Source organism: Bufo gargarizans, chromosome 1 (assembly GCF_014858855.1).
Source record: "Bufo gargarizans isolate SCDJY-AF-19 chromosome 1, ASM1485885v1, whole genome shotgun sequence".
NCBI lineage: Eukaryota > Metazoa > Chordata > Amphibia > Anura > Bufonidae > Bufo > Bufo gargarizans.
In genome coordinates this window covers 719,467,511-719,489,939 of record NC_058080.1, presented here as the reverse complement: position 1 = coordinate 719,489,939, position 22,429 = coordinate 719,467,511, and the positions used below count along the sequence as shown (strand labels likewise).

Below are 22,429 nucleotides of genomic sequence, written 5' to 3'. Positions count from 1 at the left end.
GATGTATATGTTCAGATGTAAGTGTAATGCTGTCCATACTCTAAAGATACTTTCAAAAATTGGCTTCTGGGAGGTGTTGGGGTGCGGCATGCCTGGTGCACCACAAAATGTTTTTCGCAAGTATCAACTTCCCCCCTCACCACACGTTTGGACGTTGAGGCTGAGTCTGATCATGCGGCGCCACACACAGTCATTCTTCATCCAGGTACGATTTTACGCTGTGGATGTGTGGTAGAAGACGGCCAGGAGATTTGTCTATTTTTCTGGGAGCCTTCACAAAATTCCAGGAGAGTTGGCAACTAGAGACTTTGGATGACCGAAAAAAGCCAATTTAGCCCTTTTTGTGCTGGTCATTGGTGCCTTTTCAGATACTAACAAGATTGACAGATGGTGACCGATGGTAGGTGTCAGTTGAAGGGTGTTTTTTTTTTTAGTGTGCCACATACGATCTACCATGTGAATTCCATTACATTTTTATTTAATATGCCAAAACTTCATTAGCCCAAACCACCTTTCATCTGTTGCTATATTAGTCCAGTTCGGATGCTCACGTGCCCACTGTAGACAATTTTTGTGGCGGACAATTTTTAAAGCAATTTGTTATGCAGTTTTTTTTTGTAATTGGCCCAGACAGGCTAGCCTTCACTCAACATATACAGTACAGACCAAAAGTTTGGACACACCTTCTCATTCAAAGAGTTTTCTTTTTTTTCATGACTATAAAAATCGTAGATTCACACTGAAGGCATCAAAACTATGAATTAACACATGTGGAATTATATACATAACAAAAAAGTGTGAAACAACTGAAAATTTGTCATATTCTAGGTTCTTCAAAGTAGCCACCTTTTGCTTTGATTACTGCTTTGCACACTCTTGGCATTCTCTTGATGAGCTTCAAGAGGTAGTCACCTGAAATGGTTTTCACTTCACAGGTGTGCCCTGTCAGGTTTAATAAGTGGGATTTCTTGCCTTATAAATGGGGTTGGGACCATAAGTTGCGTTGTGGAGAAGTCAGGTGGATACACAGCTGATAGTCCTACTGAATAGACTGTTAGAATTTGTATTATGGCAAGAAAAATGCAGAAAAGTAAAGAAAAATGAGTGGCCATCATTACTTTAAGAAATGAAGGTCAGTCAGTCCGAAAAATTGGGAAAACTTTGAAAGTGTCCCCAAGTGCAGTCACAAAAACCATCAAGCGCTACAAAGAAACTGGCTTACATGCAGACCGCCCCAGGAAAGTAAGACCAAGAGTCACCTCTGCTGCGGAGGATAAGTTCATCCGAGTCACCAGCCTCAGAAATCGCAGGTTAACAGCAGCTCAGATTAGAGACCAGGTCAATGCCACACAGAGTTCTAGCAGCAGACACATCTCTAGAACAACTGTCAAGAGGAGACTGTGTGAATCAGGACTTCATGGTAGAATATCTGCTAGGAAACCACTGCTAAGGACAGGCAACAAGCAGAAGAAACTTGTTTGGGCTAAAGAACACAAGGAATGGACATTAGACCAGTGGAAATCTGTGCTTTGGTCTGATGAGTCCAAATCTGAGATCTTTGGTTCCAACCACCGTGTCTTTGTGCGACGCAGAAAAGGTGAACGGATGGACTCTACATGCCTGGTTCCCACCGTGAAGCATGGAGGAGGAGGTGTGATGGTGTGGGGGTGCTTTGCTGGTGACACTGTTGGGGATTTATTCAAAATTAAAGGCATACTGAACCAGCATGGCTACCACAGCATCTTGCAGCGGCATGCTATTCCATCCGGTTTGCGTTTAGTTGGACCATTATTTATTTTTCAACAGGACAATGACCCCAAACACATCTCCAGGCTGTGTAAGGGCTATTTGACCATGAAGGAGAGTGATGGGGTGCTGCGCCAGATGACCTGGCCTCCACAGTCACCGGACCTGAACCCAATCGAGATAGTTTGGGGTGAGCTGGACCGCAGAGTGAAGGCAAAAGGGCCAACAAGTACTAAGCATCTCTGGGAACTCCTTCAAGACTGTTGGAAGACCATTTCAGGTGAGTACCTCTTGAAGCTCATCAAGAGAATGCCAAGAGTGTGCAAAGCAGTAATCAAAGCAAAAGGTGGCTACTTTGAAGAACCTAGAATATGACATATTTTCAGTTGTTTCACACTTTTTTGTTATGTATATAATTCCACATGTGTTAATTCATAGTTTTGATGCCTTCAGTGTGAATCTACAATTTTCATAGTCATGAAAATAAAGAAAACTCTTTGAATGAGAAGGTGTGTCCAAACTTTTGGTCTGTACTGTAGATCAATGAGCCTTAAGCACTATAGACTCTGCTGATGGTCCACGGGTTGTCCTTCCTTAGACACCCCACTACACCTGCCGTTTTGGAGATGCTCTGGCCCAGTTGTCTAGACATAACAATTTGTATCTTGTTAAAGTAGATCAGATCTTTATGCTTGCCCATTTGATCAACTAAAGAACATGTCCCACTGGATTATTTAATATATTTGACTAAATTTCTTAATGAAATATAAAATAAGCAATAAACGATGTACAACAATCAATAATTATTAATCAATAATTAAAAAGGATCTTTCATGTTTTTTTATTAATTGAGATAAATACCTTTACTTGCGGCGTACCCCCTGCTGATGGTGCCACCCTGCCAGATTTTTTTAAATATTAATCCTACGCCCCACTGTGACCCGCTGCACTTTTCCCACTCAGTATGCTAATACCGAGCATCGGTAAAGGGAAGAGGAGACGCCATGGAGACTGTCACAGCCAGGGAAAAAAAAAACTCACCTTGTCCTTGGCTGTGACGCTCTCTGCTATGATTGGATCGCGGCACAGCCAGGGAGAAGGAGACGCCCATTGAGAAACCCTGGTGTCTCCTCCTCCCTGTACCGATGCTCAGTATTAGCATACTGAGCGGTAAAAGTGCAGGAGGGCACAACGGGGCATAGGAGCGATATTTTAAAAAAGCTGGCAGGGTGACAGCATCAGCCGGGGGTACCCCACAAGTAAAGGTATTTATCTCAATTAATACAAAACCATGAAAGATCCTCTTTAATTGTTATCACAAAAAATATTGTCAGATGTTAAGAAATTGTGTGAAATAAATTAAAATAAATAATCCAGGGTGTCGCGATCGGGCACACATGGAAGACAACAAGCCACGAGGGACACTCTGGCATTGACAACCTTGGATGTGACTATAATGGGGAACTCTACTGCACCTTCACCTAATGCATTAAGCTACTAAGGAGTAAAGCGACCCCAAACACGCCGAAAAATCCCCACACAACAATGCCAACATCCATCTGTACATCCACCAAAAGGATCCGGTTACAGATGCTTAGTATGACATTTCTAAAGGGTCAGCCGGCCTCAGAATCTTCATCTTAGTCATGTGACTAATTACATGCAAAAATTGGAAGGTTGTATGGCATAATTCTAATTTGAGACAAAACTTCTAGGTATCTCTCAGATGGTTAATATGATTGACATGTTTTATAGGATATTTTTTTTCAACCCAGACATACCAAACATGAATGTGAAATATTAATCCTTTCAACCAATAAGTAATTCAGTAGGTTTCCTAAGGCCAAAAATTCTGGTGCTTAAGACCAAAGAAACACACCAGTTAGTTGATCATAACTAATTTTTATTTATTTTTTTACAAAATTTGAAATATGATAAGGCAGCTTTTGAAGTGTATCTTCTGGTCTATGGATACTCACAGTCCTGCATTAATTCCACTATCACCTCTACTGTAACTGGCAAGAAGTACAGTTTGGCCTTTAGTTTGCAAACAACTTTAATTCCCCCCCCCCCCCCCCCCCCCCCAGTCTACAACATCCTGTGTCTTATAAGTTCTCATTTGTCCGGGAAAGTAGCATCATAACACATTAACTCCTGACACTGGGGGCATGATCTTCACTTGATCCTACCCATTTTTCTAGCTTCCAACGCATCCACTTCAAGTACTCATGTTCACTTGCTGCCTAAAGGGTGCGGCTGAGTATGCTCGCAATGTTGAGCACATCCATCATTAGATCCATATTGAGTTCTAAAGGTACAAAAATCACTGCAAAAAATGCACCAAAATGATACGCAACTGACAATACTAGCTAATTCCTCAGACCAATGTTGAAAGCTGAGAACTTTGCCAATATCTTCCAGTCAGGAACATATCTGAGCCCCTCATGCACCACGTCACGGTGTCTCAGCACGCATGGGGTCCTACCACTCAACTGCCCGTGGTGTGTGAACAGGGTCTGAATCAGTGCTAGAAACCAACTCACAGCCAGACTCTCCCATGCCTCCATAGTGGTATCACCAATGCACTGTGAGGTAGGATAAAGCTGTGAGCCGCACCCACAACAGACCATGTGACACAGAAGCCGCACCCACAACAGACCATGTGACACAGAAGCTGCCAGGTGCAGAAGAATGTTACCAACAAAATAAGGTGGCACATTCCATACACATAAAGACAAAAACTCACTAAAAAAGTGGCCTAAACGGGTTAAAATGCTCCAAACCCAGATACTGTAACGAGTCTATAACCGGGGGAGCGATTCCTCCGCATGCGGTCCGCAGATCATGGCAATCCCCAGCAAAAAAATGCGTACAATGGAGGATGCTGGGGCGGACCTCATGCACCACAAGGACATCTTACACAAAATGATACATTGTGCAGAGGAATTAGTTAGTATTGTCAGTTGCGTATCATTTTGGTGCATTTTTTGCAGTGATATTGGTATGTATATTTTTTCACCTGCACAATGTATCATTTTGTGTAAGATGTTCTTGTGGTGCATGTGGTCCGCCCCGGCATCCTCCATTGTACGCATTTTTTGCTGGGGATTGCCGTTATCTGCGGACCGCATGCGGAGGAATCGCTCCCCCGGTTATAGACGCGCTACAGTGTCTGGGTTTGGAGCATTTTCACCCGTTTAGGCCACTTTTTTCAGTGAGTTCTAAAGGTACTTGCACACAATGCAGATTACACACGTTTTTTCTGTATGAATTTCGTGCCAAAAAACTGCAGCGTAATACAGTACCAGAAAAATGTATGAGATTAGATAAATCCAGTGTACACTTTGCTTTGTTCTTAGGTGCGGATATTGACCTGCCGTGTGGATTTTAAAATCTGCAGGATATCAATTGTTGCATTTTTCTTGTGTGGATTTCACCCTTTCAATGGAAGGGTAAGATCTGTGGAAAATCTGCAAAAATGCGATAAACAATAGGATTTATGTGTGGTTTTGGTGCCAATTTCATGCTACTTTTCTGCCTATAAGCGCTCATTCAGACGTCCGTATCCATTTTTGTGGATACTGGTTGTGTTTGTTCCGCATTTTGTGGAACGGAATGGCCAGCCCTATGACAGAAATGCCTATTCTTGTCCGCAATTGCAGTCAAGAATAGGACATGCTCTATATTTTGGGGGGCCACGGAACGGAAGCACATCTTTTGTGGCCCTAATGAAATGAATGGGTCCACAAAACGGAGGAACGGATGTGGACACAAACATACAGTCCTGTGAATGGTCCCTAAATCTGCACCATGTGGAGGTACCCTAAGGCCCCTTTCACACGGGCGAGATTTCTGCGCGGATGCGATGCATGAGTTGAACGCATTGCACCCGCACTGAATCCCGACCCATTCATTTCTATGGGGCCGTTCACTTGAGCGGTGATTTTCACGCATCACTTGTGCGTTGCGTGAAAATCGCAGCATGCTCTATTTTGTGTGTTTTTCACATAACGCAGGACCTATAGAAATGAATGGGGTTGCGTGAAAATCGCAAGCATCCGCAAGCAAGTGCGGATGTGGTGCGATTTTCACGCACGGTTGCTAGGAGACGATCGGGATGGAGACCCGATTATTATTATTCTCCCTTATAACATGGTTATAAGGGAAAATAATAGCATTCTGAATACAGAATGCATAGTACAATAGCGCTGGAAGGGTTAAAAAAAATATTATAATAATTCAACTCACCTTAATCCACTTGATCATGCAGCCGGCATCTCTTCTGTCTTCTTTCTTTGCTGTGTGCTGGAACAGGACCTGTGGTGACGTCACTCCGGTCATCACATGATCCATCACATGATCTTTTACCATGGTGATGGATCATGTGATGGACCATGTGATGACCGGAGTGACGTCACCACAGGTCCTGTTCCTGCACACAGCAAAGAAAGAAGCCAGAAGAGATGCCGGCTGCGCAATAGAGTGGATTAAGGTGAGTTAAATTATTACTATTTTTTAACCCCTCCAGCGCTATTGTACTATGCATTCTGTATTCAGAATGCTGTTATTTTCCCTTATAACCATGTTATAAGGGAAAATAATACAATCTACAGGACACCGATCCCAATCCCGAACTTCTGTGAAGAAGTTCGGGTCTGGGTACCAAACATGCCGATTTTTCTCACGCGCGTGTAAAACGCATTACAATGTTTTGCACTCGCGCTGAAAAATCGTGCATTTTCCCGCAAAGCCCGTGTGAAAGAGGCCTAAACCACATTTGGGAGCATGTAGGTAGCCACTGCCATACGGAGGCCTCAGGGCACATGCTAAACCATCAGTGCAATCAGCTTAATCACAGATCTGTAGAACGGCTATTTTTGGAGTCGGTAGAAGAGGCGGCGTTTTCCTTAATTCCATCATTTGCATTAGTTGCTTTCTAATTAAATTACTCGCTGTTCCCAGAAAGTTGTGGATATTCTGTAATCCCAGATTATCAGTGATCATTTCAAAGAAATGAAATCAACACAAGCAGAGGCAAACAAATGGATTGCTTTCACTCGTCAACAATACGCTTGATCCTGAAAGAGATTTTATGGATTCATCAGAAACATCTTTACCTCTTGTACCGTCTCTGTGTGTTACAGCCAGCTCGCTGTGGGCTGGAATCATTGTCCATGCTTCGATATAAAGAGGAAGTTTGCGTTGTTCCGTTGCTCTATTATGCCTTCTGGAAATGTATGACTACATAGACTGTTCCACTATGTTCACACAAGGCAGATATGTTGCAGAAATATCTGGGACTGAAAATGAGTTTAATGCAACCAGATGTGTGCGGCAAATCTGCCTCGTGTCACCACATCTGAAATGAGAAACTAGCCCCATGAGCACCACAGGCAGAAGAATAAAATCCGTGATATGTTCTTTCATGTGAGCAGATAAATTGACCTTAAAGGGGTTTTCTGGGTTTCCCATATTGATGACCTATGACTTGAATAGGATGGAACAGTTGTAGTTAAACTGCACCGCCCCTGCAACGTCGACAGCGTGTAGGTATACAGTGAAGAGAACGCAGCGCTCGCACGATCGCCGCAGTCTCTTCAAATGGTTGCTCGGTGAGGTTGCCGGGAACCATTCTGTTAAACTGGACAACCTCTTTAACGAGCATGGTGCTCTGTTCACACTGGTCTTCTAGTCTGCTTTGGTAGAATTTGGTTCTCCCTAATAATCAGAATGACATCTTGTAGAAGAAAAAGTAAGTGAACCCTTTGGAAAGCCCTGGCTTTCTACATTGATTACTAATAAAATGTAATCTGTTATCACAATTATAAACACACAATGTAACTAAGGCTACTTTCACACTAGCGTTCGTCGGTCCGCTCGTGAGTTCCGTTTGAAGGGGCTCACGAGCGGACCCGAACGCAGCCGTCCAGCCCTGATGCAGTCTGAATGGAGCGGATCCGCTCAGACTGCATCAGTCTGGCGGCGTTCAGCCTCCGCTCCGCTCGCCTCCGCACGGACAGGCGGACAGCTGAACGCTGCTTGCAGCGTTCGGGTGTTCGCCTGGCCGTGCGGAGGCGTGCGGATCCGTCCAGACTTACAATGTAAGTCAATGGGGACGGATCCGTTTGAAGATGCCACAATATGGCTCAATCTTCAGGCGGATCCGTCCCCCATTGACTTTACATTGAAAGTCTGGACGGATCCGTACGAGGCTATTTTCACACTTAGCTTTTATATGCTAAAATAATGCAGACGGATCCGTACTGAACGGAGCCTCCGTCTGCATTATTATGATCGGATCCGATCGAACGCTAGTGTGAAAGTAGCCTAACCTAATAACGCACAAACAGTTGTACCGCCCATGTCTTTTAATGAGCACATTGAGTAAACATCTGCAGTACAGAGAGGAAACAAAATGTGAACCCCTAAAAATCAGTAAATCTCCTTTTAGCAGTAATCGCCTCCATCTAATTGTTTCCTGTAGCTGCAAACAAGATTTCCACAATGCCGAGGAGGAATTTTGGACCATTCCAGCCAGCAAATGTGTTTCAGTTGATCGATATTTCTGGGATACCTTACGTGCACAGCGCTCTTCTGGTCATGTTACAGTATCTCCATAGGATTAAGGTCAGGGACTCTGTGCCGTTGGTAACCAGAACACAGACACTTAGGCCCCTTTCACATGGGCGAGATTTCCGCGCGGGTGCAATGCATGAGGTGAACGCATTGCACCCGCACTGAATCCGGACCCATTCACTTCTATGGGGCTGTGCAGATGAGCGGTGATTTTCACGCATCACTTGTGCGTTGCGTGAAAATCGCAGCATGCTAGAGCAGGCCCCATAGAAGTGAATGAGGCTGCGTGAAAATCGCAAGCATCCGCAAGCAAATGCTGATGCTGTGCGATTTTCTCGCATGGTTGCTAAGATGACAGTCTATTCACTGTATTATTTTCCCTTATAACATGGTTATAAGAGAAAATAATAGCATTCTTTGATACAGAATGCTTAGTAGAAGGACAATTGAGGGTTAAAAAATAAAAAAAATATTAACTCACCTCCTCCTCTTGATCGCGTAGTTGCCGATTTCTTCTTACTTCTTTAATCATGAGCTGCCGGCTAAAGGACCCGTGGTGACGTCACATCACATGGTTTAATCACATGGTACATCACTGTGGTGATGGACCGTGTGATTAGACCATGTGATGAGCTCACATGGTTCTGAAGAAAGAACAGGAGACCGGCAGCTACGCGATCAATCGGAGGAGGTGAATTAATTTTTATTTTTTTAACCCTCAATTGACCTTGTACTAAACATTCTGTATTAAAGAATGCAATTATTTTCCCTTATAACCATGTTATAAGGGAAAATAATTACATCTACACAACCTTGAACCCAAACCTGAACTTCAGTGAAGAAGTTCGGGTCTGGGTACCACATTCAGTTTTTTATCACGCGTGTGCAAAAGGCATTGCACCCGCGCGATAAAAACTTGCGTGGGTTTGTCGCGCTGCACCCGGGATGCATCCGGACACGCTCGTCTGCAAGGGGCCTTACCTTTTCTTGCACCTGTAAAAAAATAGCCTGATATAATGAGTCTAAGTCCATAGGACTTTTTACACAGTGGATCTGTCGTGGCGCCATAATAAACAAAAACCAAACTGTCATACTGAACAAATTAGACTAATTCAATTATACAGTGACTGAAAAAAATAATAATCCAACAAGGAGGAGTGATTACATTAGAGCAAAAGGAGAAGTTTATTGGGAAAAATTGTACAATTGGACCCTGTTGAGCACCTCCAGCCTGGAGACAGGAAAGAATACAGCTTCTGGCCTGGATACAAGATGAGATATGGCCTCTAGCCTGGATACAAGGTGAGATACGGCCTCTGGCCTGGATACAAGGTGAGATACGGCCTCTGGCCTGGATACAAGGTGAGATACGGCCTCTGGCCTGGATACAAGGTGAGATACGGCCTCTGGCCTGGATACAAGGTGAGATACGGCCTCTGGCCTGGATACAAGGTGAGATACGGCCTCTGGCCTGGATACAAGAAGAGATACGGCCTCTGACCTGGATACAAGGTGAGATACGGCCTCTGGCCTGGATACAAGGTGAGATACGGCCTCTGGCCTGGATACAAGGTGAGATACGGCCTCTGGCCTGGATACAAGGTGAGATACGGCCTCTGGCCTGGATACAAGGTGAGATACGGCCTCTGGCCTGGATACAAGGTGAGATACGGCCTCTGGCCTGGATACAAGGTGAGATACGGCCTCTGGCCTGGATACAAGGTGAGATACTGTTGGGCATGGAAGCATATAGGTTCCGTGTGGTATCCTGCATTTGCCTGCAGATGTTACGACTGGGCCTGTAGATCCTGCGCACTGGTAGGTTGGTGAAGCTGGTGTCCCATAAATGCTGGATTGGTGATAAATCTGGTGACCGGGCAGCCAAAGAAGTGTTGTAATCTGGAGGAGACATTCCTGGGAAACCCTTGCTGTGTGTGGGTGAGCATTATCCTACTGATAAATGCCAACTGGAAGCCCTGCCATGAGGAGCCCACGTGGTGTCAGGATGTCCTGCACATATCGCTGAGCTGTTAGTGTCCCTCATATCACTACTAGGGGTGACCGACTGTCGTATGTGATGGCTCCCAGATCATCACACCAGCAGCTGGGGCAGTGTGTCCTACACAGCAAAGGCAGGATTGAATCGCTTACCACGAGGCCTCCATACTTGAGCCTGACATCAGCTCTCCCACAGAACCTGGATTTGTTACTAAAGATGATACCACAGATGGGTATGTAATGAAGGTGACACCTGTCTGCATGGTGGACAGAAAAACTGTGGAAGCTGCTTGTGCTTGTCGGTGGATGAAACGATCCTCACTGCTGGTGGTCTGTCTGGGTCTTTCAGAGGCTGGTCGCCTCCTAAAAGCTAGGTCAGAATAGCCTAGATTAGGGGGTACTCAAGTACTTTTTTTTTTTTTTTTAAAAGGTCCACATACCTGAGTCTGCTGTAGGATGAAGGTGTGAGCTCTAAACAAAAAAATATATAAGGAGGGACAACACCATTGGCGTGTAGCACTGCATTATTATTATTTTTTACAATAATCAACACCTCCAAGCCCACCAAATCTCCTTTCTGCCGACCAAACACTAAGAATGTCCTTTCACTGCCCCCTTACAATATTGATGCCCCTTTAATGTCCCTCAGACAGTATGATACGCCTAAGTGCACCCTTGCAGCATGGTGATCCCTTAGTGCCCCTGACACATTGCGATGCCTCCTTAGTTTCTCCCCAAGTGCCCCCTCACAGTAGTAATGCCCTCTCTGTGCCCCTTCACAATTGTAAGGCCTTCTTTGTGCCCCCTTGATAGTAATAATCGCCATTGTGCCTCCTTCACAGTAATAATGCCTCTTAATAGTAGTAATGCCCATTATGCCCCCTTCACAGTAGTAATGCCCACTGTGGCCCCTCCATAGTAGAAATCCCCATTGTGCCCCCTTCACAGAAATAGTGGCCTCTGTGCCCCACCCATAGTAGAAATGCCCATTGTGTCCCCTTCACATTAGCAATGCCCATTGTGCCACCTCCAGAGTAGAAATGCCCATTGTGCCCCCCCAGAGTAGAATTGCCCACTGTGCCCCGCTCCAAAGTAGAAATGCCCATTGTGCCCACTCTTGTTAAACAAACAAAGAAAACTGTAGCTACTCACCTTGTCCCGTTCCTGAAGCTCACAGTCCTCTCTCCCCTGCAGACACAGATCGCTCTGCAGCACTGTGTGGGCAGAGCTTATGCAGATTTCTGGAATGCAGGCTCTGCCCACACAGGCTGACAGCGTGATCCGTGCTGAATGGTGGACCTGCTTCACCATTCAGATCGCCGCCGGCCTGAGGAAGGGGAGGAGCGCGGGAAGCAGAGCGGTGAGGGACAGGACCCAGCTCCCTGCGCTCCAGCAATGAGCGCTTCCATCTGTATTGATGGAAGCGCTCATTGCTTCTGGACTCTGGCACCCCGATGCATGCAGGGGTCCAGACAGCTGGCAACCGCGGTCCGCCAGTTGAATACCCCTGGTCTAGATGGTGAGCAATTCATCGAAACGACCAACCTGCTTCTCTCAGCCCAATGAGGTGTACCCTCTCAAAGTGTCAACTGGACCAAATGTCCGAGTTTGTCGTTGAAACATGTCTACCTGTCAATGATCTCTGGCAAAAAGGTACACTGCCCATATGTAGCCTCTGAGGGCCTTTTTATAGGGCAGCGGAGCAAGCACTTTAATACCTTCTTGTGGCAAGAACCAGTGTCTAATCAGACCTCACCTTTTACATATCAGCCTGGGATATAACTGTATGCAGAGTTCTGCAGCAAGCGAACATTTCTACCCGAGTGCGGAATTTTTATTTATTTTTTTTGTCAGTGAGTAATGTTAAAAACAATTCAAGCCAGAAACAAATTCATAATTTATTGTATTTATTCTTTTTGTTGAAAAAAACCAAAACCAAAAAATAAATAAAACTTTACCGCAATTAATCACCACTCAAATGCGGCAGTGACATCGCCCTACTCCTGTAACACTGATTGCATTCGGCAGTGGCAAATAGGCCGAGCACAATCAAGTGAATGATCCGTGTGGACATAAAACTCAGATATATTTTTATGCTCTCAAATTTAGACAACAATAAAGTAGACCGGACAGGCAGAAGCTGAGCCAAACTTCTCTCAGCTGGTGCTTGATGAGTCAGCACACTTTCCTATATCATTTCTTGACTGCTCACTTTACACCAAATTTTTGCTGTAAAATAATGGCACATTTTATGACTTCTTAGTCATGACCTCTTCTCAGAAGAAAGTGTAAAAAAAAAAAACACAATAAATTGGGCAAATAGTAAGTGCAACAGTTTTTTTTTCTTGGTGTAATTTGAGCAAAATTCGGCTACATTTTGCTTAGTAAATCTCCTTTGTATCCATCACAGGAGACACTTGGGATATACACCTTGCTACAATGCTCAGAAACAAACTGTTCTATCCCAACCATTGTCCTATTAGCCTGTGTAAGAGGCCTAACCTATTCCAGAGTGAGAGTCCTTCCCCTTCGGACCCCCAGGGTCCCTGGCCAGATCTAATTTGAAGCAGTGCTGTAGTAAAATCACAGATTTGCACACGGTCTTTCAAGGGGCAAAAACTGTTAATAGACCCTCTTGTGATCTCCAAAGAAGATATGTAAAGGACTTCTGTCATCAGGAACATTGTGATTAAACGGTCTGACTTTAGACATGTGCTAATGGCAGCTGAAGCTAACAGTCTTTGTCCCTTCTTTCTATGTGCCTCTGTTTTTGTGAAAAATGAACTTTTAAATTTTATTTTATGGAAATGAGCCTCCAGGAGCAATGGGGGTGTTGCCATTACTCCTAGAGGCTCCAATCTCCCTCCCCTGGCCACGCCCTCATCATGTTAATTGACAGGGCCAAGCAGGATTATGTGAACAATGCCTGGCCCCATCAATCAACATGATGAGGGTGTGGTCAGAGGAGGGAGAACGGAGCCTCTAGGAGTAATTTTTTTCTCTCACAAAAACAGAGGCACATAGAACGTAGGGACAAAGACTAAAGGTCCTTCTCAAAAAATTAGCATATTGTGATAAAGTTCATTATTTTCTGTAATGTACTGATAAACATTAGACTTTCATATATTTTAGATTCATTACACACAACTGAAGTAGTTCAAGCCTTTTATTGTTTTAATATTGATGATTTTGGCATACAGCTCATGAAAACCCAAATTCCTATCTCAAAAAATTAGCATATTTCATCCGACCAATAAAAGAAAAGTGTTTTTAATACAAAAAAAGTCAACCTTCAAATAATTATGTTCAGTTCTGCACTCAATACTTGGTCGGGAATCCTTTTGCAGAAATGACGGCTTCAATGCGGCGTGGCATGGAGGCAATCAGCCTGTGGCACTGCTGAGGTGTTATGGAGGCCCAGGATGCTTCCATAGCGGCCTTAAGCTCATCCAGAGTGTTGGGTCTTGCGTCTCTCAACTTTCTCTTCCCAATATCCCACAGATTCTCTATGGGGTTCAGGTCAGGAGAGTTGGCAGGCCAATTGAGCACAGTAATACCATGGTCAGTAAACCATTTGCCAGTGGTTTTGGCACTGTGAGCAGGTGCCAGGTCGTGCTGAAAAATGACATCTTCATCTCCATAAAGCTTTTCAGCAGATGGAAGCATAAAGTGCTCCAAAATCTCCTGATAGCTAGCTGCATTGACCCTGCCCTTGATAAAACACAGTGGACCAACACCAGCAGCTGACATGGCACCCCAGACCATCACCGACTGTGGGGACTTGACACTGGACTTCAGGCATTTTGGCATTTCCCTCTCCCCAGTCTTCCTCCAGACTCTGGCACCTTGATTTCCGAATGACATGCAACAGTCCAGTGCTGCTTCTCTGTAGCCCAGGTCAGGTGCTTCTGCCGCTGTTTGGGGAATGCGGCACCTGTAGCCCATTTCCTGCACACGCCTGTACACGGTGGCTCTGGATGTTTCTACTCCAGACTCAGTCCACTGCTTCCGCAGGTCCCCCAAGGTCTGGAATCGGTCCTTCTCCACAATCTTCCTCAGGGTCCGGTCACCTCTTCTCGTTGTGCAGCGTTTTCTGCCACACTTTTTCCTTCCCACAGACTTCCCACTGAGGTGCCTTGATACAGCACTCTGGGAACAGCCTATTCCTTCAGAAATTTCTTTCTGTGTCTTACCCTCTTGCTTGAGGGTGTCAATGATGGCCTTCTGGACAGCAGTCAGGTCGGCAGTCTTACCCATGATTGCGGTTTTGAGTAATGAACCAGGCTGGGAGTTTTTAAAAGCCTCAGGAATCTTTTGCAGGTGTTTAGAGTTAATTAGTTGATTCAGATGATTAGGTTAATGGCTCGTTTAGAGAACCTTTTCATGATATGCTAATTTTTTTTAGATAGGAATTTTGGGTTTTCATGAGCTGTATGCCAAAATCATCAATATTAAAACAATAAAAGGCTTGAACTACTTCAGTTGTGTGTAATGAATCTAAAATATATGAAAGTCTAATGTTTATCAGTAAATTACAGAAAATAATGAACTTTATCACAATATGCTAATTTTTTTTAGAAGGACCTGTATTAGCTTTGTCTACATAGAAACATAAAATGTGTCGGCAGATAAGAACCATTTGGCCCATCTAGTCTGCCCCATATACTGAATACTATGGATAGCCCCTGGCCCTATCTTATATGAAGGATAGCCTTATGCCTATCCCATGCATGCTTAAACTCCTCCACTGTATTTGCAGCTACCACTTCTGCAGGAAGGTTATTCCATGCATCCACTACTCTCTCAGTAAAGTAATACTTCCGGATATTCAAATTTTAAATTCGAGGGACAAAGGTTTAAAAATGTGTCCTCTTGTAGCAGTTTTTCTTCTTTTAAATATTCTCTCCTCTTTTACCTTGTTGATTCCCTTTATGTAGTTAAACGTTTCTATCATATCCCCTCTGTCTCGTCTTTCTTCCAAGCTATACATGTTAAGGTCCTTTAATCTTTCCTGGTAAGTTTTATCCTGCAATCCATGTGCCAGTTTAGTAGCTCTTCTCTGTACTCTCTCCAAAGTATCAATATCCTTCTGGAGATATGGTCTCCAGTACTGCGCACAATACTCCAGATGAGGTCTCACTAGTGCTCTGTAGAGCGGCATGAGCGCCTCCCTCTTTCTACTGGTAATGCCTCTCCCTATACACCCAAGCATTCTGCTAGCATTTCCTGCTTCTCTATGACATTGTCTGCCTACCTTTAAGTCTTCTGAAATAATGACCGCTAAATCCCTTTCCTCAGATACTGAGGTTAGGACTGTATCACTGATTTTTTTTATTCTGCTCTTGGGTTTTTACGCCCCAGGTGCATTATCTTGCACATATCAATCTAATATTCGCACATGTTTAAAGTCAGACAGTTTAATAATGATGTTCCTGATGACAGAAGCCCTTTAATTGGGTCATCCAGTCTAGGGGGAGGTGCCCCAGTGGTCTGATTGGGAGTCCAATTATGTAAAAGAAATAAAAAAATACTCATTACTCCTGCTGTTCCAGCATCACTGCCCTGTTCCCAACTGGACCATGGCTTGTTCCACTGATTGCTGCCGCCAATAAATGGAACATTGTTAGCAGTGACATGACATTCAAGTACAGTGGTTGGCCACAGTGGTCACAGGACATAGCAAGTTCATGTCTGGCCAGGAACAGGGCAGTGGCACTTGAAAGGAAGAATTACAAATAGGCAAGTTTCCTTTTGTTTTTGAATGGGCACACCTTCCAAACACTGGGGATGTTGGCTCCTAGGCTGGCCAACTCATTTAAGGGGAATACATAGAGAAGACATCTGCTCTATGAGCTCAACACGACCAAGAAGGGAACATTTACAATTCTTGTCTGAAGACAATTTCTTTACCTGTTACAGGACACTCCTTTTTCTGCATGATGCATATAGAACGACCCTTTAAGGGACTGTCCAGCAAGGAAAACCCCCTTTCTAAAATGAAAAACCCTCCCATCGCAATAAACTGATCACTAAGGTGTTGTAAACCTCGGTTAAAAGGGGTATTCCAAAACGAAGGCTAACATGAGGCCAGCCAATGGCAGGCTGTGACGGGGACGAGCCTCCCTAGCATCAAGGGGACGCTAGGGAGGCTCATCCCCATCACCGCCTACCATTGGCTGCTCCCCCCCCCCCCCCCCGACACCTCATGTTTTCATCTGCGCACGGGGGGGGGGGGAAGCAGCTGCGGGGACCAGGAGCGGAGCAGGGAGCCAGGTAAGTAGATTCAGTGTGAGGGGCCCGGGCATCTTTTTTTTTTTGTCTCCAAAAGCCCCTTTAATGTATACAATGGAGATTTGCACCCATATATTTATGTAATACAGAGTACATTTGGACATCTGGTTTCTTATAGAAGCTGTCCAAGTTTTGAAATCTACAGCTACTTTCTTCCAGTAACAGCGCCACTGTAGTCCATAGGTTGTGTCTGATTCTACAGCTCAGTCACAATTACATTACGGAAGCAGAGCTGCAATACTGGACACAACCCATAGCCAGGAAGCAGCAAAGACAGCCGGAACTTGTAAGTCCTGCATATAAGGCCTATTGCACACGGCCGTGTTTTTTTTCCCGTTTACTGGCCGTTTTTTGCGTTCCGTATACGGAACCATTCATTTCAATGGTTCCGCAAAAAAAAAAAAATGAATGTACTCCGTATGCATTCCGTTTCCGTATTTCCGTTCCGTTTTAACATAGAACATGTCCTATTATTGCCCGCAAATCACGGTCCGTGGCTCCATTCAAGTCAATGGATCCGCAAAAAAAACAGAACACATACGGAAATTCGTCCGTATGTCTTCCGTTTCCGTTCTTTCCTGAACCATCTATTGAAAATGTTATGCCCAGCCCAATTTTATCTATGTAATTACTGTATACTGTATATGCCATACGGAAAAACGGAACAGAAACGGAAACACAGCGGAAACAAAAAACGGAACGGATCCATGTAAAACGGACCGCAAAACACTGAAAAAGCCATACGGTCGTGTGCAATAGGCCTAAAAGGTATTTGCTGTACATTTTACACCGTGGTTAAAAAAAAGCGGAGACAGAAATTTTTCTGGACACGGAGATGAAATGTATAATTAAGGCAGTAAAAATGACATTAAACAAAACACATTCAGGACTTGCCTATATTTGATGTTCCACAGTCAGCAAATCAACCTTGACATTAATATTACAATTGTGTGAGTGTGTTCCCCAAATCCTCTCTATAGAGAGAGAGTTAAATGATAACATTCTGGTTGCCTGCAGCCACCACTAGAGGGAGCTTAGAGCATACAGTTCCATTTTTAAGTTCAAAGAGTACGCAGTGCACGCACCCTAGTGGTGACTGAATGTTATAATTTAACTCTATGTCTATGCAGGTGATTCAGAGTTCAATAGCGGAAAAACAAACTTCAGACCACTATAAAGATAATAAAAAATTTGGGACAAATCTAGATTACAAAAAAGAAAAAAAAAAAAAAAAAAGGAAAAGGTGACGTTCTACGGTGGACATTCACATTAATGCAAAACTCTAATCAAAAACCGCTTTGTAGATCTCACTGCAGTGGTACGAAGGTTATCTCAATCTTGTACTTTTGCAGTAGCAATGCATGCAAGGTACGGGAGAGCACCTGGCACATCACTAATACCTCTGGCTGCTGTAACTGTAACACACCAAGCTGTTGTAACTGTCCAGTGGGGACCACACAGCAGGATTCAAAAATATCGAGGGAGATTTTTACACAAGATTGATACACATTAGAAGGTTTCTTTGGATTTTCATTGGTCTGAACCAATAGTTTTCACCTTGTAGTTCTTGGCACAAGTGACACCAGCAGTGGGGGTGCGGAGACTGGTAACACTTTTTCATCGATAATACTGGACTAAGGGCATTTTACATGTTACAAATAAAGCTGCAGAGTCATGAAAAAAAAAAATCTATATTTGCTTCAGATTTTATGTATTTTTTTCCCAGTTTTTGGTTTATTGGAGTCAACTCCATTCTGGTTACCATAGTCAACTCACCAAGATTCGTACAAACGGGACTGCAAAGGACGTGGCTTTAGCAAACCCAGCCCAAACATGCCCATCTTAGAGGGGCCCACAGGGGCGGGATTAAGTGTCCACATTTTAAAGTTTTAACTGTAAGTATGCCACAGCCCTGTCCAGAGTGGCGTACACTATGGTAACTGTTTATTTTACTAGCACGTGAACCAAATGTCACGCATGTAATATAAATGTAGTTCTATGTTAATATATCTATTATAGACTACAGGAGACAGTGTATTCACGTAAAATGCAAGAACCTGGATGTAACCATGGCAACCAGAATGGACATCTCCATTATAAAGTTTGCTCTTTATTTATTTATTATTTACATTCCACGACTAAACAACTTTATTTATAAAAACCCTTTATAATACTTAATATCTCAAGTGGTTTTCTCCAGTCAAAATGTTATATCAAAATAGCACAAAAATCATCCAATTTACACAGAAATTACCATCCGATAGGCCTCTTCAACAAGACAGGGGGGGAATAAAAAATAAAAAAAATATTTGCCCTGAGTTATAAAGGGTCGAACGCATAAAATTAACAGAGACCGGAGAATTCTACTAAACAAAAAATATTAAAAAATAGATTTAAAAAAAAAAATACTTCTCTTTTTCCTCCCATCCCCTGCATCTATGGCCATTCTTCAATAAACAGAAGTTCTCTCCTTTCTCATAAATTCAATAATTTAATCTAGGCGCACAATACTAAAAAGTCCCTCATGCCGTGTTCATAGGTCAGGCAGAGCGTGGTGGTCGCATACAAAGTGGCAGGGCTCATCAAAAGAACTTCTTGGCTGCTGCTTCTTGCTGACTTCTGCAAAACAAAGAAGATGCTTAATCAGCTGCAATACCTCTAGTACGGCTTAGGGGGGCGCTACACACAGACATACTGCAGTGTCACCTTAATCTAGTGAAGCAATATTCAGCTCCTGGCCACAAAAATAAAATAAAAAATAAATCTCAACATGGAGCTCAAAAGGGAGCTGAAGACAGTTGTAATGGAAACCTGTGACATCATGGGTTTGTGTTTCACAAAGGGCCAGGGGGGACAATTTGTGGCATGGGCAGCAGCCACTATTACGTATGATCTGTATATGGGGAAATGCAGGGAGGACACAGATCATCCCGGTGGCCGGTTCCCTTTAACGTACGCTACCACAAACCTAGGCAAGCTGTCCCTCTGCCTTACGTCTATGCTACGCACCAGCTATTCAGGGTGGGGGACAGATGAGCAGAGAATAGGATCCTTTGTTCGCGGGGCGCTTAGCCGTGACAGATATTGGACAGAGTTCATCTATTTAGTATTGTTCTGTGCAGGAATATGAGGAAAAAAATAAAAATAATAAATGACCCCCAAATCCACAAAGATGTGGTGCTCCCCATGTACCCCGCTTTTTGGCACCATTTCTGCCAGGGCTCTGCCTCAGAAAAACACAAGCAGGCAGGGCAAAGGTTCACAGATGACAGCGAAGTAAATAAGGTGTTAAAACACTGACAAATCCGACCCATGTGATGGTAAGTTTAACGGTACAAATTCACAAAACGCTGCGTTAATTCAAGGACGAGCATGTAAAAAGCGCTGGAGATTTACAGAAACATGCATTATTCTAGGTGAGACGTGTGTCCGTCTAAGTAATGCCAGAAAGGACAATGCGCTGCCCGTCCCTTCTTCTGACAGCTGGAGGAATGTGCGGCACTCACTTGTACATGATGTAGCCGATGAATAATAAGCTCTGCACAGCTACGAAGATAAAGAAGTGCGCTGTAGATAGACACGAGGGGACAGGAGTTTCAGGGCATTTCTGTTTTTCGTGTGGCTGAAAAGAAAAATATACAATTAAAGAATACAAAGTAGTAATCAGACTGACTAGGACATTCAATTATGCTGAACGCAATACATGCTAAAATCTATAAGTCATAAACTCCAGAGCTGCAATCACAATAGTGCTGGCATCTATCAGGATTCCATGCTGTTTCAATATGTGCAAAGCACCAGCCACTGTATATATTAATCTGATGAACCCCTGCTTTATAGGCGTTTATTAGAACTGTGAGTGCAGCTCTGGAGTATAATGCAGGATGTAACTCAGGAGCAGTACAGGATAAGTAATGGATGCACATCGGCGACTCCAGCAACAGAATAGTGAGTGCAGCTCTGGAGTATAATACAGTACAGGATAAGTAATGTAGTGTATGTACACGGGGACTCCACCGCAGAATAGCGAGTAGAGCTCTGGAGTATAATACAGGCTGTAACTCAGGATCAGTAATGTAATGTATGTACACAGTGACTGCACCAGCAGAAAAGTGAGTACAGCTCTGGAGTATAATACAGGATGTAACTCAGGATCAGTAATGTATGGTGTCCTTGTTTGGACCTGTAATCCTCTCCTAACATGTCTGGCACTGGCATTCCCCATGTAATAATTCTGGAGCATCTATTTTTAGGACACTCCTCTATTATTTCTACTAGAAGTATATAATTGAATTATCAGCAGTCTGTAAATAAAGATTCAGCTGGGTGTTACCAGTCGGGTGGGGGTGTCCCTGCACAGTGACGCTATCCAATCAGTGCTGTCAGACTGTAGAGGGACCCCCTCCAACTGGTAACACCCAGTTGGACTTTCACTTACAGACTGCTGATAATTCAATTATATACTTCCAGCATGAACAATAGAGGAACGGCACAAAATGCAGCCATAACCACATATACTCCAGAACTGTTATTACATGGGGGATGCAAGTAGTTACTAAAACAGAGGTGACAGGACAGGGGGTAGGTCCTCTTTATGGAGCAGCAGATGATTCTGTGTCTGGTACGGTGAGGAGATATAGCATTATTACCAAGTTCTTCTGCACTAGAGACTCGATGTCCCTCTTCACCAGATGCAGATGCTCTTTGATCTCGTTGAAGTGTTGGGTGTTCTCGTAACCAGCAGCGCCCCCAGGATTCCCAGACACCAGTCTTAAAGTTTCACTCATAGAGTTCCTTTGAAAAAAGAAATTGCTTTTATTCCAGTGATCGCATGTTTTTATTTAAATTTTCAAAATGTACTTCCTACAAGCTTAAAGAGGACCTGTCCCCTCCTGACATGTCTGTTTTAGTAGCTAATTGCATTCTCTATATAATAATTCTGGAGCATCTATGACTCCTATCTTATGACTATGTTGTGCCATTCCTCTATTATTCCTGCTAGAAGTTTATGGCTAAAGGTACAGATGGGAGTTACCAGTTCAGGGTGTGTCCCTGCACAGTCTGACACTATCCAGTCAGTGCTGCATATGCAGGACTGTGCAGGGACACACCCTGAACTGGTAACTCCCATCTGTACCTTTATCCATAAACTTTACCAGGAATAGCAGAAGAGCGGCACAACATGGAGTCACGTTACAAGCGGTGACAGGTTCTCTCTACACTTTCAATTTAGAGTTGATTTTAAGTTAAAATTTCTGGGCTGATTTATCTCCGAATCTCTCTCTATAGTGGTTGGAGCTCCAAATCTTCTGCATAGACAAAGGTAATTACTGCTTGCAACCATCACCAGGGGAGCCAACTGCTTACAATGAGGGAGTTTAAAGAACAACTTAAAGGGGTATTCCGGCTGTTATCCCCAATCCACAGGATAATGGATACCTATTAGATTGGTGGGCGTCGTATCGCTGGGATCCCCACCGATCACGAGAACTGGGGCCCTGTACCCCTCTGCAATGAATGGAGCGGCCAGTCGCACATGCGTGCAGCCATTCATTTCTATGGGATCTGGAGAGAGGTGAGTCTGTACTCTGCATGTTTTCTAATGGTTATCCCCTATTCTGTGGATAGGGGGATGACTTCAAACAACCAAAATACCCCTTTAAGCTCCCAAGACTTGTCTCTTCCAATAACTAACTAGCATTCCCCATGAAATAACAATTCTGGGGTATCTTTTCTTAGAACTCTGTGTTGTGCTATTCCTCGGTTATTCCTTCTAGAAATTTAATAAACTATGTGTTACCAGTTCAAAGATGAATAA

General features: G+C 43.8%; 1 protein-coding gene and 1 long non-coding RNA gene across 2 annotated transcripts in view; one reads left to right on the top strand and one right to left on the bottom strand.

Moving 5' to 3' along the window:
- The first annotated feature begins 17,311 nt into the window (after nt 1–17,311).
- Nucleotides 17,312–18,297, top strand: LOC122924853. The gene is made up of 2 exons (XR_006387440.1): nt 17,312–18,127; nt 18,162–18,297. It is a non-coding gene; the product is annotated as an uncharacterized LOC122924853 (long non-coding RNA).
- A 51-nt stretch (nt 18,298–18,348) lies between these two features.
- The window catches only part of LMAN1 (lectin, mannose binding 1), a 34,166-nt gene continuing 30,085 nt past the window's right edge, over nt 18,349–22,429 (bottom strand). Inside the window, exons 11-13 of the mRNA XM_044276342.1 lie at nt 21,261–21,405; nt 20,118–20,233; nt 18,349–19,230 (exon numbers count right to left, since the gene is read on the bottom strand). Coding sequence (XP_044132277.1) covers nt 19,194–19,230; nt 20,118–20,233; nt 21,261–21,405 — 298 coding nt within the window. The 3' untranslated portion in view covers nt 18,349–19,193. The remainder of the gene's footprint in view (nt 19,231–20,117; nt 20,234–21,260; nt 21,406–22,429) is intronic.